General features: G+C 44.0%; 1 protein-coding gene across 1 annotated transcript in view; it reads right to left on the bottom strand.

Moving 5' to 3' along the window:
• rapgef5a (Rap guanine nucleotide exchange factor (GEF) 5a) overlaps positions 1-12,500 on the bottom strand; it is a 117,804-nt gene that overhangs the window by 61,675 nt on the left and 43,629 nt on the right. The window contains exons 6-9 of the mRNA XM_063185647.1: positions 4,578-4,659; positions 2,544-2,592; positions 2,021-2,103; positions 50-68 (exon numbers count right to left, since the gene is read on the bottom strand). Coding sequence (XP_063041717.1) covers positions 50-68; positions 2,021-2,103; positions 2,544-2,592; positions 4,578-4,659 — 233 coding nt within the window. The remainder of the gene's footprint in view (positions 1-49; positions 69-2,020; positions 2,104-2,543; positions 2,593-4,577; positions 4,660-12,500) is intronic.

Genomic DNA, 12,500 nt, shown 5'->3' with positions numbered 1-12,500 from the left:
TTAAAAAAGGTCTGAAATCTTATGAGTAGGATGCATCAAACGCCCCGACGTCTGAAAATCCTGCTCTGCTTTTGCAAAATTGTTCCTTTTTATAAACTTAACACCTGTGTAAAATCTTAACAAATTTGGTTAATGTTAAAGGGTGGCACAGTATGCTTGAAATTTTGAATGGCAGTGGATGGGCTATTTTAGCCAAATCCTTGAAAAGTGTGGTTTTACACTATTTTGGTCAAAATGAATATAATCATTTGCAAGAATGCTCCAGTTCCCTTTCCACTTTCCCAGATTTGAAATTTCCTGTGTCTGTTTTTTAGAGCCTTCCTTCAGCATGGCTTTAGGCCCCATTTGCTAATCTTTTAGCCATGTTCGAACACCCATGTATCCATTATTTAGCCATTTTTGGGGGTTTGTCCTGGGGATGTCCTGGGGCAGTGGAAAGGCAACTGGAGCATTCTTCCAAATGACTATTCTCAGTGTTTTTGATCAAAACAGTCTCAAAATACACTTTGCACAGATTTAGCTAAAAATGCCCATTCACTACCATTCGAAATTTCAAGTGTATTGTGCCACCCTTTAACATCAATCAAATTTGCTAGAAAATTACAAGAGAGTTATGATAGTGCAAAGGAACAATACTGCAAGAGCAGAGTGGGATATTGCAAAGTTTTCATTTTCGAGGGGTGTTTGATGCACCCTACTCATGAGCCTGAATGTTGCGTCATGCAACTCAAGACGCCAGGGCCAATGTTGCGCAACGCAGCATCAATGGGTTAACACTCTCTCATGATGGGACGTGATGAGGTAGGTGGGCAGGATACAATGGCGTGCAATGGCCATTTGCACATATGCACATGCACTATTTATGCTGCAGGGCTCGTTACATTAGGCTGTGGTGCTGCTTTTGCTATACGAGTACATTTTTCATCAAGCAGTGAAACGACAGTTAATACCACTACTGTATGAACATATAAGCAATGAATGTGCTTCAGGTAATTCAGTAAAAACATCAAACATTTAATTCTTACAATAGTGAAAACTATACAGAAGCGGTGATTAGCTGTATTACTGTAGCTGTGATTGTATCACTCTGATGTCTGCAACTAGAAAGTGTCCATGATCCTGACCCATCTACACTTGTTCATAAAGGTTGGAGCAGGCTTCACCCAACAAGTTTTTTCTTCTTTTAAGGGTGCTGACCAAAATATAGTAAAACTGGAAAATGAGAAAAGGTCGCACCATGCATAGGTTTCTTTAGTACACAGACGCGTTTCTGCGTTCTGCCTTCCTCAGTGTGCCTCAGTCTGCCACACTGAGGAAGGCAGAACGCCGAAACGCGTCCGTGTAATAAAGAAACCTATGCATGGTGTGACCTTTTCTCATTTTCCAACCATATACACTTGTGCCATAACAAGTTTGCCTGTGAGGCTGATTCTGATGCATACACTTGTTACAATATGGGTAATATGTTAGGCAGAGGGTCGATCTGAGGTCGTGGGTTCAAGCCCCGGGTGGTGAGCTATACAGGATAGTTTGTCAGAGGGCGCGCTCAACTTCTGGGAAAACATGAATGACTTTGGGTGCACGATAAAAGGTATCAACTTAAAGATACAAGAGAACCTCGATTACACTCACACTTCACACCCAACAACCAGTTCATGGCCAGTTCCTTTGTTACATTTCCAGTCAAGGTCACATTTCGTAAGTTTGTGTCCAATGTGAGAGATTAGGATGAGAGCACCTGGTGGAGGATACTTTGTGCACAAGAAAAGTGTTGACATAGGACTTTTATATTCAAGGACGAGGTGTGCAGGGGGAGATTTCTGGTGCATATCGTGTGTGTGTGTGTGTGTGTGTGTGTGTGTGTGTGTGTGTGTGTGTGTGTGTGTGTGTGTGTGTGTGTGTGTGTGCGCGTGTGTGTGTGTGCGTGTGTGTGTGTGTGTGTGTGTGTGTGTGTGTGTGTGCGCGTGTGTGTGTGTGCGTGTGTGTGTGTGTGTGTGTGTGTGTGTCTCCGATGCCTCACCTTGGCTTGAGGGTCACTGGGGGTCTTGGGCGTCTCTTGAGGAGAGCTCTCTGCAGTGTCCGACGATGACTCCTCCTCAGACACTGTAGCCAGGCAACACACACACACACACACACACACACACACACACACACACACACACACACACACACACACACACACACACACACACACACACACACACACACACACACACACACGAGCGCACGCACGCACGCACAAGGGCACACGCGCACATACACACCACATACACACCACACACACACACACGCACACACGCACACACGCACACACTTTAGACCTCTACTAAAAAAAAATCATAGTCCGAAGACTTCACTTCACAAAAATACTCTATAACCACCTCCACAGTATAATTATAAATATTATCATCGTATACTCTACTTTTCCAGAATAATATTATTCTTCCTTTTACCCTTACATAATTTCTTAGATGTGCATGGCATTGCAAACATGTGCAATATCTACAGGCAATTGTTCAGCTAGAATCATCAATCCTCCTTACTTGACTTCCGTGCCTTCCGAGCGAGTGCCGCAGCCAACTCATTCTGAACCTGTGAAAATAATACAGAGCGATGATCAGACTACATGCGTACATACACCCTCTGAATTTCAATTTCAATGAACATAGAAAGTTCAGCATGTCATTTTAGTCGATTATTTTCAAAAGGTATGCTGCCCATTCACAAATTTGTCGTTTTCAAGAACATTTATTAAGTCATAAATTAACATTTACTGATGAAAGCACAGTGAGTTCACAGCCAAAGATGACTGTTGAGTTACCAATCTATGACGAACTTGTGAATATGTGTAAATTTCCAAATAAAAACAAATGTATACTTAATTGACGATGGTGATAAATACTCATGACAAGGACAGTGTTACTGAATAAGCAGCATAAAATTATTCTGGACTTAAAATACTAATGACATATTCTACTTAAAGGCCAAGTACTGGCGTGCAAGACCAGCATAGCAGGCTGGTATTGCACACCTCACTAAACCATCTATTAGCCATGAACCCAAACACCCACATCATGGGAGAGAAAAAAAGAGTGAAAAAAGAAGAAGAAAAAGCACAATGCTCACAACATGGACTTCCAGGAACAGGCCTGAGTCGGCTAATCGTGTCTCTAGGGAGCTATGCTAGCAATGAGCCAATGGGGAACTACGCTAGCTCATTAGCAACAGCAAAACACTTAAACTGGGTGAGGAGGAGGAGGAGGAGAGTGGCGATGATAAATGATCGCCTTGAGGGGTGGGGTGGTGGAAAGGGGGGAATGTTTGAATGTATGCCTTGGGATGGAGGACGGTGGGTGTTTTTGAATCTTATCCCTTTAAGACACAAGCCGTTACAAATTTGCTGTTAGCAGAATGGCAATGACCAAGTCATAGAGCATTACTAAAGTCCCTGTGTTATGTCCTAGTAGTGTAGTACTATGGTCGATAACTTTTCAATGTCTATCACAGCGTGCTACAGGGGGTTCGGTGTGCATTATGGGGCTACATCTTACACAGGGCAAAGTGGTTGGAGTAGGTGTTGCATGACTATGCCACCACACATGCCCTTACACAGGGTGAGGTGGGGGTGGCGGGTGGTGTGGGGTTGTAGTGAGCGTACGCCTCGGAGTTTGGAGGGTGGACGATGGTGGTTGGTGGTCGGACGTATGGCTTGGGGGATCTAAAGTCAAATTGGCTCCGTTGGTTGGCGTGTCTGTGTGCGTGTTTCTGACTGCGTGCGAATGTCTGTGTGCGAGTGTCTGTCTGTGTGCATTTATCTGCATGCGTACATGTAACAAAAAAATGGTAAGGCATGGGTGAGTGAGTGAGTGATGGAGAGTTTTTATTAGAGTTGTGAAGGGGCCCTGTCTCCAGGATGATCCATCCAGCGCAAGGGATTGTGAGGGAGACAATGATGACAGTGTGTGTGTGTGTGTGTGTGTGTGTGTGTGTGTGTGTGTGTGTGTGTGTGTGTGTGTGTGTGTGTGTGTGTGTGTGTGTGTGTGTGTGTGTGTGTGTGTGTGTGTGTGTGTGTGTGTGTGAGAGAGAGAGAGAGAGAGAGAGAGAGAGAGAGAGAGAGAGAGAGAGAGAGAATGATGATGATGATGGAGTATAGGCCCCCTTGTGGCAGCCTCAGTCTACTGCTGTGTCTGAATGACGAATGGCTCTGGAGGCAGCTCCAAGTCAGCAGCACACATGTCTGTGTGACATCACAGACAGACAGATAGACAGACAGACACACAGACAGACAGACAAGACAGAGAGACAAGACAGAGAGACAAGACATGGGAGACAAGACAGAGAGACAAGACAGAGAGACAAGACATGGGAGACAAGACAGACAAGACAGACAGCCAGACAGACATCACAGACAGACAGATAGACAGACAGACACACAGACAGACAGACAGACAGAGCCTGTCTGGCAAGACCACTGACAGCCTTGGCCAGGCCCGGGACAAAGCCATCTGAAAGAGCACCGCAAATACAATGTACACATACAAACACACACGTAAACACACACACACACACAAACTTACAGTAGATGTGAGTCGTTCCAGAGCTTTCATCTGTAGAATCTCGCTGCGCATGTCCCTCATGGCCTCAGGGTCCTCCTCAGGTCTGTGAAAGACACACACACGCACACGCACGCACACGCATGCACACACACGCACGCACACACAGACACACACACACATGCAGAGACGCACACACACACACACACACACACACACACACACACACCATTTTAATAAGCATATTGGAAAAGTCAGAGATGATTATTGGCTATATAATTAGCTGTCACATATATTTAGTGTGGTGCTGACATTTATGAAGCCAGAGAAGCACCAGCAGACATACCGAAGGCCACATGGGGGGGGGGGGGGACACACACACGCACGCACGCACGCACGCACGCACGCACGCACACACAGAGTTACATGTATGGAGGCAGGGCCCCATGAGACACAGGGACGGCTGCATGCTGCATGGTGTGCAGCAGAACAACTCTCCAATCACTTGGGGCCAAGAAGAGCACTGCACCACACTGCCCCCATCTGCCCACTCATGTCACTGCAGCATTAGTTTGACTGCTCCTTCTGTGTCACATCATAGAAATTCAGTATATAATAGACCGTTAAATATAATTGTGTACAATAATGTGTAATTTATGTAATATAATAATAATACTCCCTTGGGGTAGCATGAGCAACAAAATTGGCACATGGTATGTGACACTATTGCTGAGGCTCCCAATGAATCAAAGCGATAACAAAACCGGTACCAGTTTCCATACACCAATGTCTTGCAATGGGAATGAGAAGACACTAAGATGAGTAGAGATGAGTTGAGCTGGTATGCACTGACTCAACCCACCGTTTGTCAAGTCAGCGAGGGCTGTGAATATTACTGGGACCCTCTTATGAGTGACATTAGCTACCCTCCACGTAGGATGAACGAGAGCCATTTGCCAAACTTTCACTGCCTTCTTTGGCCCAAAATCTACAATTTTCAGTTGCTCTCTCCGCACTTTTCCTCCGATATTTCACATAATGGTGTGATTTTTGCATCTTAAACGCTCGCTCATTCCCTCAATGTGTCATGCAATCTCTCTCTCTCTCCCTCTCCCCAGCTTTCTCACTTATTGAAATGGGATGACTCACACTGAGTGCCTACTGTCTTCCTGCTGGCACAGTTGGGGTGTGAGTGAGATAAGGCCACAGTGTACACAGCATCAACACAGCCATTATTATCTTCATCATCACACTGTTTTTAATCACCATCCTCCTCCTCCTCCTCATCGCCATAGACCCGCATCACATCCACAGCATCCGCCTCAGCATCCTCATCCTCCTCTTCCGTATCATAATCTTTTCATTGTTCCCACCACCATCCTCATTTTCCTCTTCTTCCTTCTTAGCATTCTCATTATCACCAATGTCGTCTCCCTCCTCCTCTCCTCCTTCCTCTTCATCATTCCCACCACCAACCTCATCCTCATTGTCTCTTCTTCTTCTTCTTCTCCTCCTCCTTCTTCTCCTTTATCATCATCCTCCTTCTCTTCTTTGTTCCTCCTCACCCGCACCATCCTCTTCACCCGCAGCGAAAGCAACAACATGCAATCTTCTTTCCAGTGAACTCATTCGCTCCTCTTCCATATCCTCATGCCTATCCTCCTGCTCTTCCTCATCTTCTCCCCCCTCCTTATGATTATTCCCAATCACCATCATCATCATCATCATCACCACCGTCATCATTTCCATCACTCTCCTAATCATCATCATAATTCTGTTCCTTGCTGTTCCCCATCACTATCATCTTCATCATCATCATCATCATCATCATCATCTTCCCCTCATCATCATCATAATTCTGTTCCTCATCTTGCTGTTCCCCATCACTCTCATCTTCATCATCATCATCATCATCATCATCATCATCTTCCTCTCACCATCATCATCATAATTCTGTTCCTCCTCTTGCTGTTCCCCATCATAACCATCTCCCTCCTTCTCCTTAACAACATTCCACCTTGCCCCTCGTCCTCTTCCTCATCATCATTATTCCATCACCATTCTCCACATCATTGAGTCATATTTCTCTCTCACTTGCATTGTCAGCCTGCTCATCTCCAGCACATATTTACATATACCGGTAGTATATGCCTATTTACTGCATGTTATGTCTGTGTGTGCTTGTTGATGCATGCTACTGATGCAATGTCGAATCGATTCCATTTAGGGATGCAAATGATTAATCGACTTTAGATTAGTTGTCGAGCAAGAGGTTGCTCGATTAAAATGTATTAATCGCGATTAACCGCTAGAGGGCGCTAGAGACTGTTGAGTGGTTCTAGTTCTAGTCCTACTCAAATCTTGTCTGGCGGCAAACGCCATACTCAAGCAATTCGAAAAGAATGAGCAAGGCAGCATGGGTACTCCCAGGCTAACTCAAATCCATGGTGCGCAGATTTTATCTATTAAATCGTCATTGCAACTTCTAGAGTTCTTTTGGGTCTTTTGGAGATGTGTACTTGAATCTGTGATTATGCCAAGTCCAATGGTGTAAGTTGTTACTACTTGGATTATGAGAAAAACGATTTTTCAAGACAGGCAAATGTCACTGCAAGCAGCATTTTACTGTAGGGTTAAGCTTGCTAGGTTAGCTTAGCGTGCTAACTAGCGAAATCACAAACGTAGTCATTTCAAATTGTGAGCTGTAATTTTAATCACTACACCCTGTCAGATATCAAGACTAGTATTAGCTGAACTGGGCATGAATATATATGACCATGCATGAAGAGGAGCACCATCTGTTCAATTTCAGGTGAATCCTTGTTAGCTGTAAGTGTTGTTGTCATAGCTCCATTCATTCTCAATGGAGCCTGTTAGCTTATTAGCTCTCCTTACAGACACAGGAAATAACTTTTTTTTGTTCAGAAACGAACTTTGCTGACATTACTATCCATTATGGACAACAACACACTACCCAACATATAGCATTTCTTTATTTTGAAGCGTATTAAATTAAAATGCTTGTGGTTGGCTGACACATGTAGACAAGTCCTGAGTCTGATCACATTTCACTCAACGTTGTCTGTCATATAGGCAAGGCGACAGAGGGGGGCGTGGGGCTACTAGTTCACTCCTGGGTGAAAGCAATGCCTCCCCAAAGGTGGTGTGGAGATGCCATAGAAACAGCTTTCTTTTCCTAATGCATAATTATAATTATATTATAATAATATAATATAACATAATACAATAAAATACAATATGGGCTTAATGATCATAATATAATTCTCATAATATAATTTAACAATATACTTTTTGAACTCAGTGTTTTAACTATTTAGCTGATATTTTAAAAGGCGATTTTTAAAATTCAGGTGAAAAAACGCCGCTTATCAATTAATCGAAAGTCGATCGATAACACTATCAACTAATGATTAATGAATTAATCGATAATTTGCATCCCTAATTCCAATCATCTGTATTAACTACAGTTCAATACGGTAGATGTTTGACAATAGAGTACACGATGACTTTGTCCTCACTCCCTTTGTCCTCACTCATCATCATCACCATCACCATCACCGTTCTCCTCATCATCAACACAATCCTCTATTTGCTCCTTGCCATTCGCCTCTTTTAATTCAATTCAATTGAATTCAATTCAGCCATTCAATTCAATTCATTCCACCTTTACTCCAGACCCAGGGCGATCCATATCACAAGAAAGAAAAATGCAGGCCAGATACAAGACCAAAGCAAGTAAAAACAAATAAAAAGAGGAAAGAAAAACACATAGCGCTTTGCTCTCATCACTATTCAGTGTCCAATGTCATGTTCTGCCGTAGATCCACAAGAGAACGTCTGTCTTTCTCCTCAACATGGACAGTGATGGCAGAGATAGTAAAATTCCATAGAATTCCATACCAATATAAAGCGTTACTATGGGGGCCATGAACAGGTTCCGGTCTGCATAAAAGGCCGGATCAACCAACGTCATTGCATAATTTTAATTCATTCATTATTTTATTTAACTTTTTTATTTTTTGTTTTTACAGTGTTTTGAAACCATGTTGTATGGTGAAACTGCACTTTAAGCAATACAAATTATTATTATTATTATTATTATAAGCATTTTATTTGAATAAGCTTCAAAATAAAAAGTACATAAATTATATATATATAAAGCATACTAATTCTCGTATTCTCTCTGGCAACAGCATCCTGACTCACTTCTTCACCATCTTTACAGTCAACTCACTCCCTCCATACCCTTTCTTAGGCTTGCCTTGGGGCCGAGTGGACAATGCAAACGCACAAACAGAAGCACACCAATGCAGATGCACAAACAGAAGCACACCAATGCAGATGCGTACACCAATGCAGATGCGTACACCAATGCAGATGCGTACACCAATGCAGATGCGTACACAAAGGCGTCTGACCAAAACCATATACAATGGCTGACATATCCATTTGCACATATTAAAAAAGCCACCCACCACCCAAACATAAATTATAGACACAAACACACACTACCGTCTTATTTATGAGAACACATGCACAGGCACACACACACCCAAAACACGCACGCACGCACGCGCGCACACACACACACACACACACAAACTGCCGGCTTTGGTTCAACAGATAAAATTCGAATCACTAGCCAATTACTGTAAGCTGGTTTAATATATGGATAGCTTGCTACTGTGTGTGTGTGTGTGTGTGTGTGTGTGTGTGTGTGTGTGTGTGTGTGTGTGTGTGTGTGTGTGTGTGTGTGTGTGTGTGTGTGTGTGTGTGTGCTCTATAACCAAAACCACCCCGAGTGTGTGTGTGCACTGTATGTACGCATGCATGTGTGTGGAAGGAAGATATCCAAACAGTAATTTCAGAGAATGCATTAACTGGAATACCTCAGGGCATGTTTTATTCCTCTCTCACACACACACACACCCCTCCTCTATTGTTGAGGGTGCAATCGAGAGGAAGAAATATCAGTCCCTGGCTTACTGAGTTTATGAGAAAACAAACCGGCTGTTTACAAAGCACTGGCTCCTTTCTGATGGCAAAACGGAAAAAAATGAGTGTGCCTTTACACACACACACACACACACACACACACACACACACACACACAGAGAGAGAGAGAGAGAGAGAGAGAGAGAGAGAGAGAGAGAGAGAGAGAGAGAGAGAGAGAGAGAGAGAGAGAGAGAAAAGAAACACACACACACACACACACACACACACACACACACACACACACACACACACACACACACACACACACACACACACACACACACACACACACACACACACACACACACACACACACACTCTTTCATACTGTATTGTTCCTAAAAGAAGCAATCATGCAACCAGAGCCATAAAGTGTGATTTATGGTCTATTTCCCTGTTTAAATCATATTGCTGCATCCCACAATCAGCGAGATGAAAGAGATGAAACACACCCGCTCGCACAAACGCACGCACGCACATAAACAGCATACAAACACACACACACCAAGGTCTTGGCCAATTATATGGTCCTGAATGACTCCAGGTAAGATTGTGCCATTGTGTGAATGTTATTGTGTGTGTGTGTGTGTGTGTGTGTGTGTGTGTGTGTGTGTGTGTGTGTGTGTGTGTGTGTGTGTGTGTGTGTGTTGGGGAGGTGATGTGAGGGCAGTGAGAGATGTGATGAGACAGGCATGGCATGCCGATGCAGGATGGCGAGCTCCCTCCCCCTGGGCCACCGCGTGCCACATCCAATCTGGCCTCCTCTCATCAAGCCTGGAATTGCTGCCTGCCGCTGTCCCCTGTCCCATCCACTACAGCACAAGTGATGAGGAACAACACCTCCAGAGACCAACACACACACACGCAGTACACACAGTATACACACACACACACACACACACACACACGCACGCGCGCACGCACACACGCGCAGTATACACTCGCTCTCACACACACACACAGACTTTCTTTCTCTTCTCTGTCTCTCAGTATTCAGACCACAACTGCACAAACAAGGGACCACCATTACACGCATGCACGCACACACCGCACACAGCTCGCACGCGCGCGCGCACGCGCACGCACACGCACACACACACACAGTATACGCACTCACATACACACGCAGCCTTTCTTTCTCCTCTCTGTCTCTCAGTATTCAGACTACAACTCTACAAATAAGGGATCACACACACACACACACACACACACACACACACACGCGCACACACACACACACACACACACACTCACACTCTCTCGGTCTTGCCTTCACTTTCCTTCTCTTTTCCTCCCTTTCTCTAGCTCCATGTCTGAAATTGTGTTACACTCGTTGGATGGGCGAGTGGGGCATCACTCACTCACTCACTCACTCACTCACTCACTCACTCACTCACTCACTCACTCACTCATTTTCTCCTCTCTCCTTCTCTTCCTCTTAATTTCTCGATTCCCTTGTTCCATCTCCCTGAGACCGAAATGATTGATCTGTGAGCGGGGCCCCTCGTCAGGCTGAGCGGTTGTCATCAAGTTGACATGGACGCGCGTGTGAGGGAAACACTGACTTAATACTGCATGAGACACACGCACACAGCAGGGACCCCATGGAGAGAGAGAGAGAGAGAGAGAGAGAGAGAGAGAGAGAGAGAGAGAGAGAGAGAGAGAGAGAGAGAGAGAGAGAGAGAGACAGAGAGAGAGAGACAGAGAGAGATGGACATGCATGTGTAGGAAGCACTAGCTTAATACTGCATGAATGACATGCTAAGGGTCCCCACGAGGGACATCTTTCCCCTCTTCCCATCTTCTCCCTCCATCCCACTCTTATCTTATTTGCTGTAGTATCAATTACCATTTCACTTATTCTTCATGTAAATATCATTACATTATATTACAATATACATTATTGCATTATATTACATTATTTATATGTAAATAAATATATAAATATATTACATTTTACTGCCGCTTTTATCCAAAACAACTTCCAGTTATAATAGAGTATCGGTTTACAGTCCTTGGAGCACTGCAGGGTTAGGCGCCTTGCTCAAAGGTACTTCAGCCCTGGATCAAAGGTCCTACTACAGTCATAGGAAAAAGCTTGTACACCCTTTGAGATTTAGTGAATGCTTACATCTTATGACCAATAAAAATATGATAACATGTAAATGTTTGGGTGGAATTAGGAATGAGTAGACTCTGTTTGTTCCTTCTTGTGATTTCCGGGAAGTTAAGACCATGTTTTATGACCAATTTAGACAGAAATGTAAGAAAATTCAAAGGGTGTGCACTGTGCAAACTTTTTCCAATGACTGTATATTCATCCTACTGGTAAGGATGGGTCTCAACACGCAACCATGTGATCCAGAGACCTCCATTACCATTAGGTCACTGCCGCCCATGATCTTCATAGAGAACATTACATGCAGCCTTGTTGAAGAAGAAGTCCTCTATGAAAAAACAAACCGGCCAAACCAATAAAAAACATAGGGTATGAAAAAAAGGATCAAATGGAGACAAACGTGTGTCTGGAGGCACAAAGAAAAAGGGGCGAAGAGGACAGAAAAACAAGTGTCAAGGACGACACGGTGAAAGCAGCCTCGCAGGTAGAGAGAGAGGTGAAGAGAGAGACACAGAGGGCCACAAAACATGATTGCATGAGGGAGACTGGTGAAGAAAAGGGAAGAGGGAGTGAGAGAGAGAGAGAGAGAGAGAGAGAGAGAGAGAGAGAGAGAGAGAGAGAGAGAGAGAGAGAGAGAGAGAGAATAGAATATAGAAAACACTAACTGTCAGGCTAAGAATTGAGAGGACTGCAAAGAGAACATAATTATATAGACTAGAATCAGACAGACAGACACACAGACAGAATGACAGACAGGGGGGCGAGGAGCTAGTCAAGGCAAGGCGAGGCGTCCGACAGATGAACTCAGAGCT

Source organism: Engraulis encrasicolus, chromosome 20 (genome assembly GCF_034702125.1).
Source record: "Engraulis encrasicolus isolate BLACKSEA-1 chromosome 20, IST_EnEncr_1.0, whole genome shotgun sequence".
NCBI lineage: Eukaryota > Metazoa > Chordata > Actinopteri > Clupeiformes > Engraulidae > Engraulis > Engraulis encrasicolus.
Note: the sequence above shows the minus strand (reverse complement) of the source record. Positions and strands in the feature narration are given on the sequence as shown.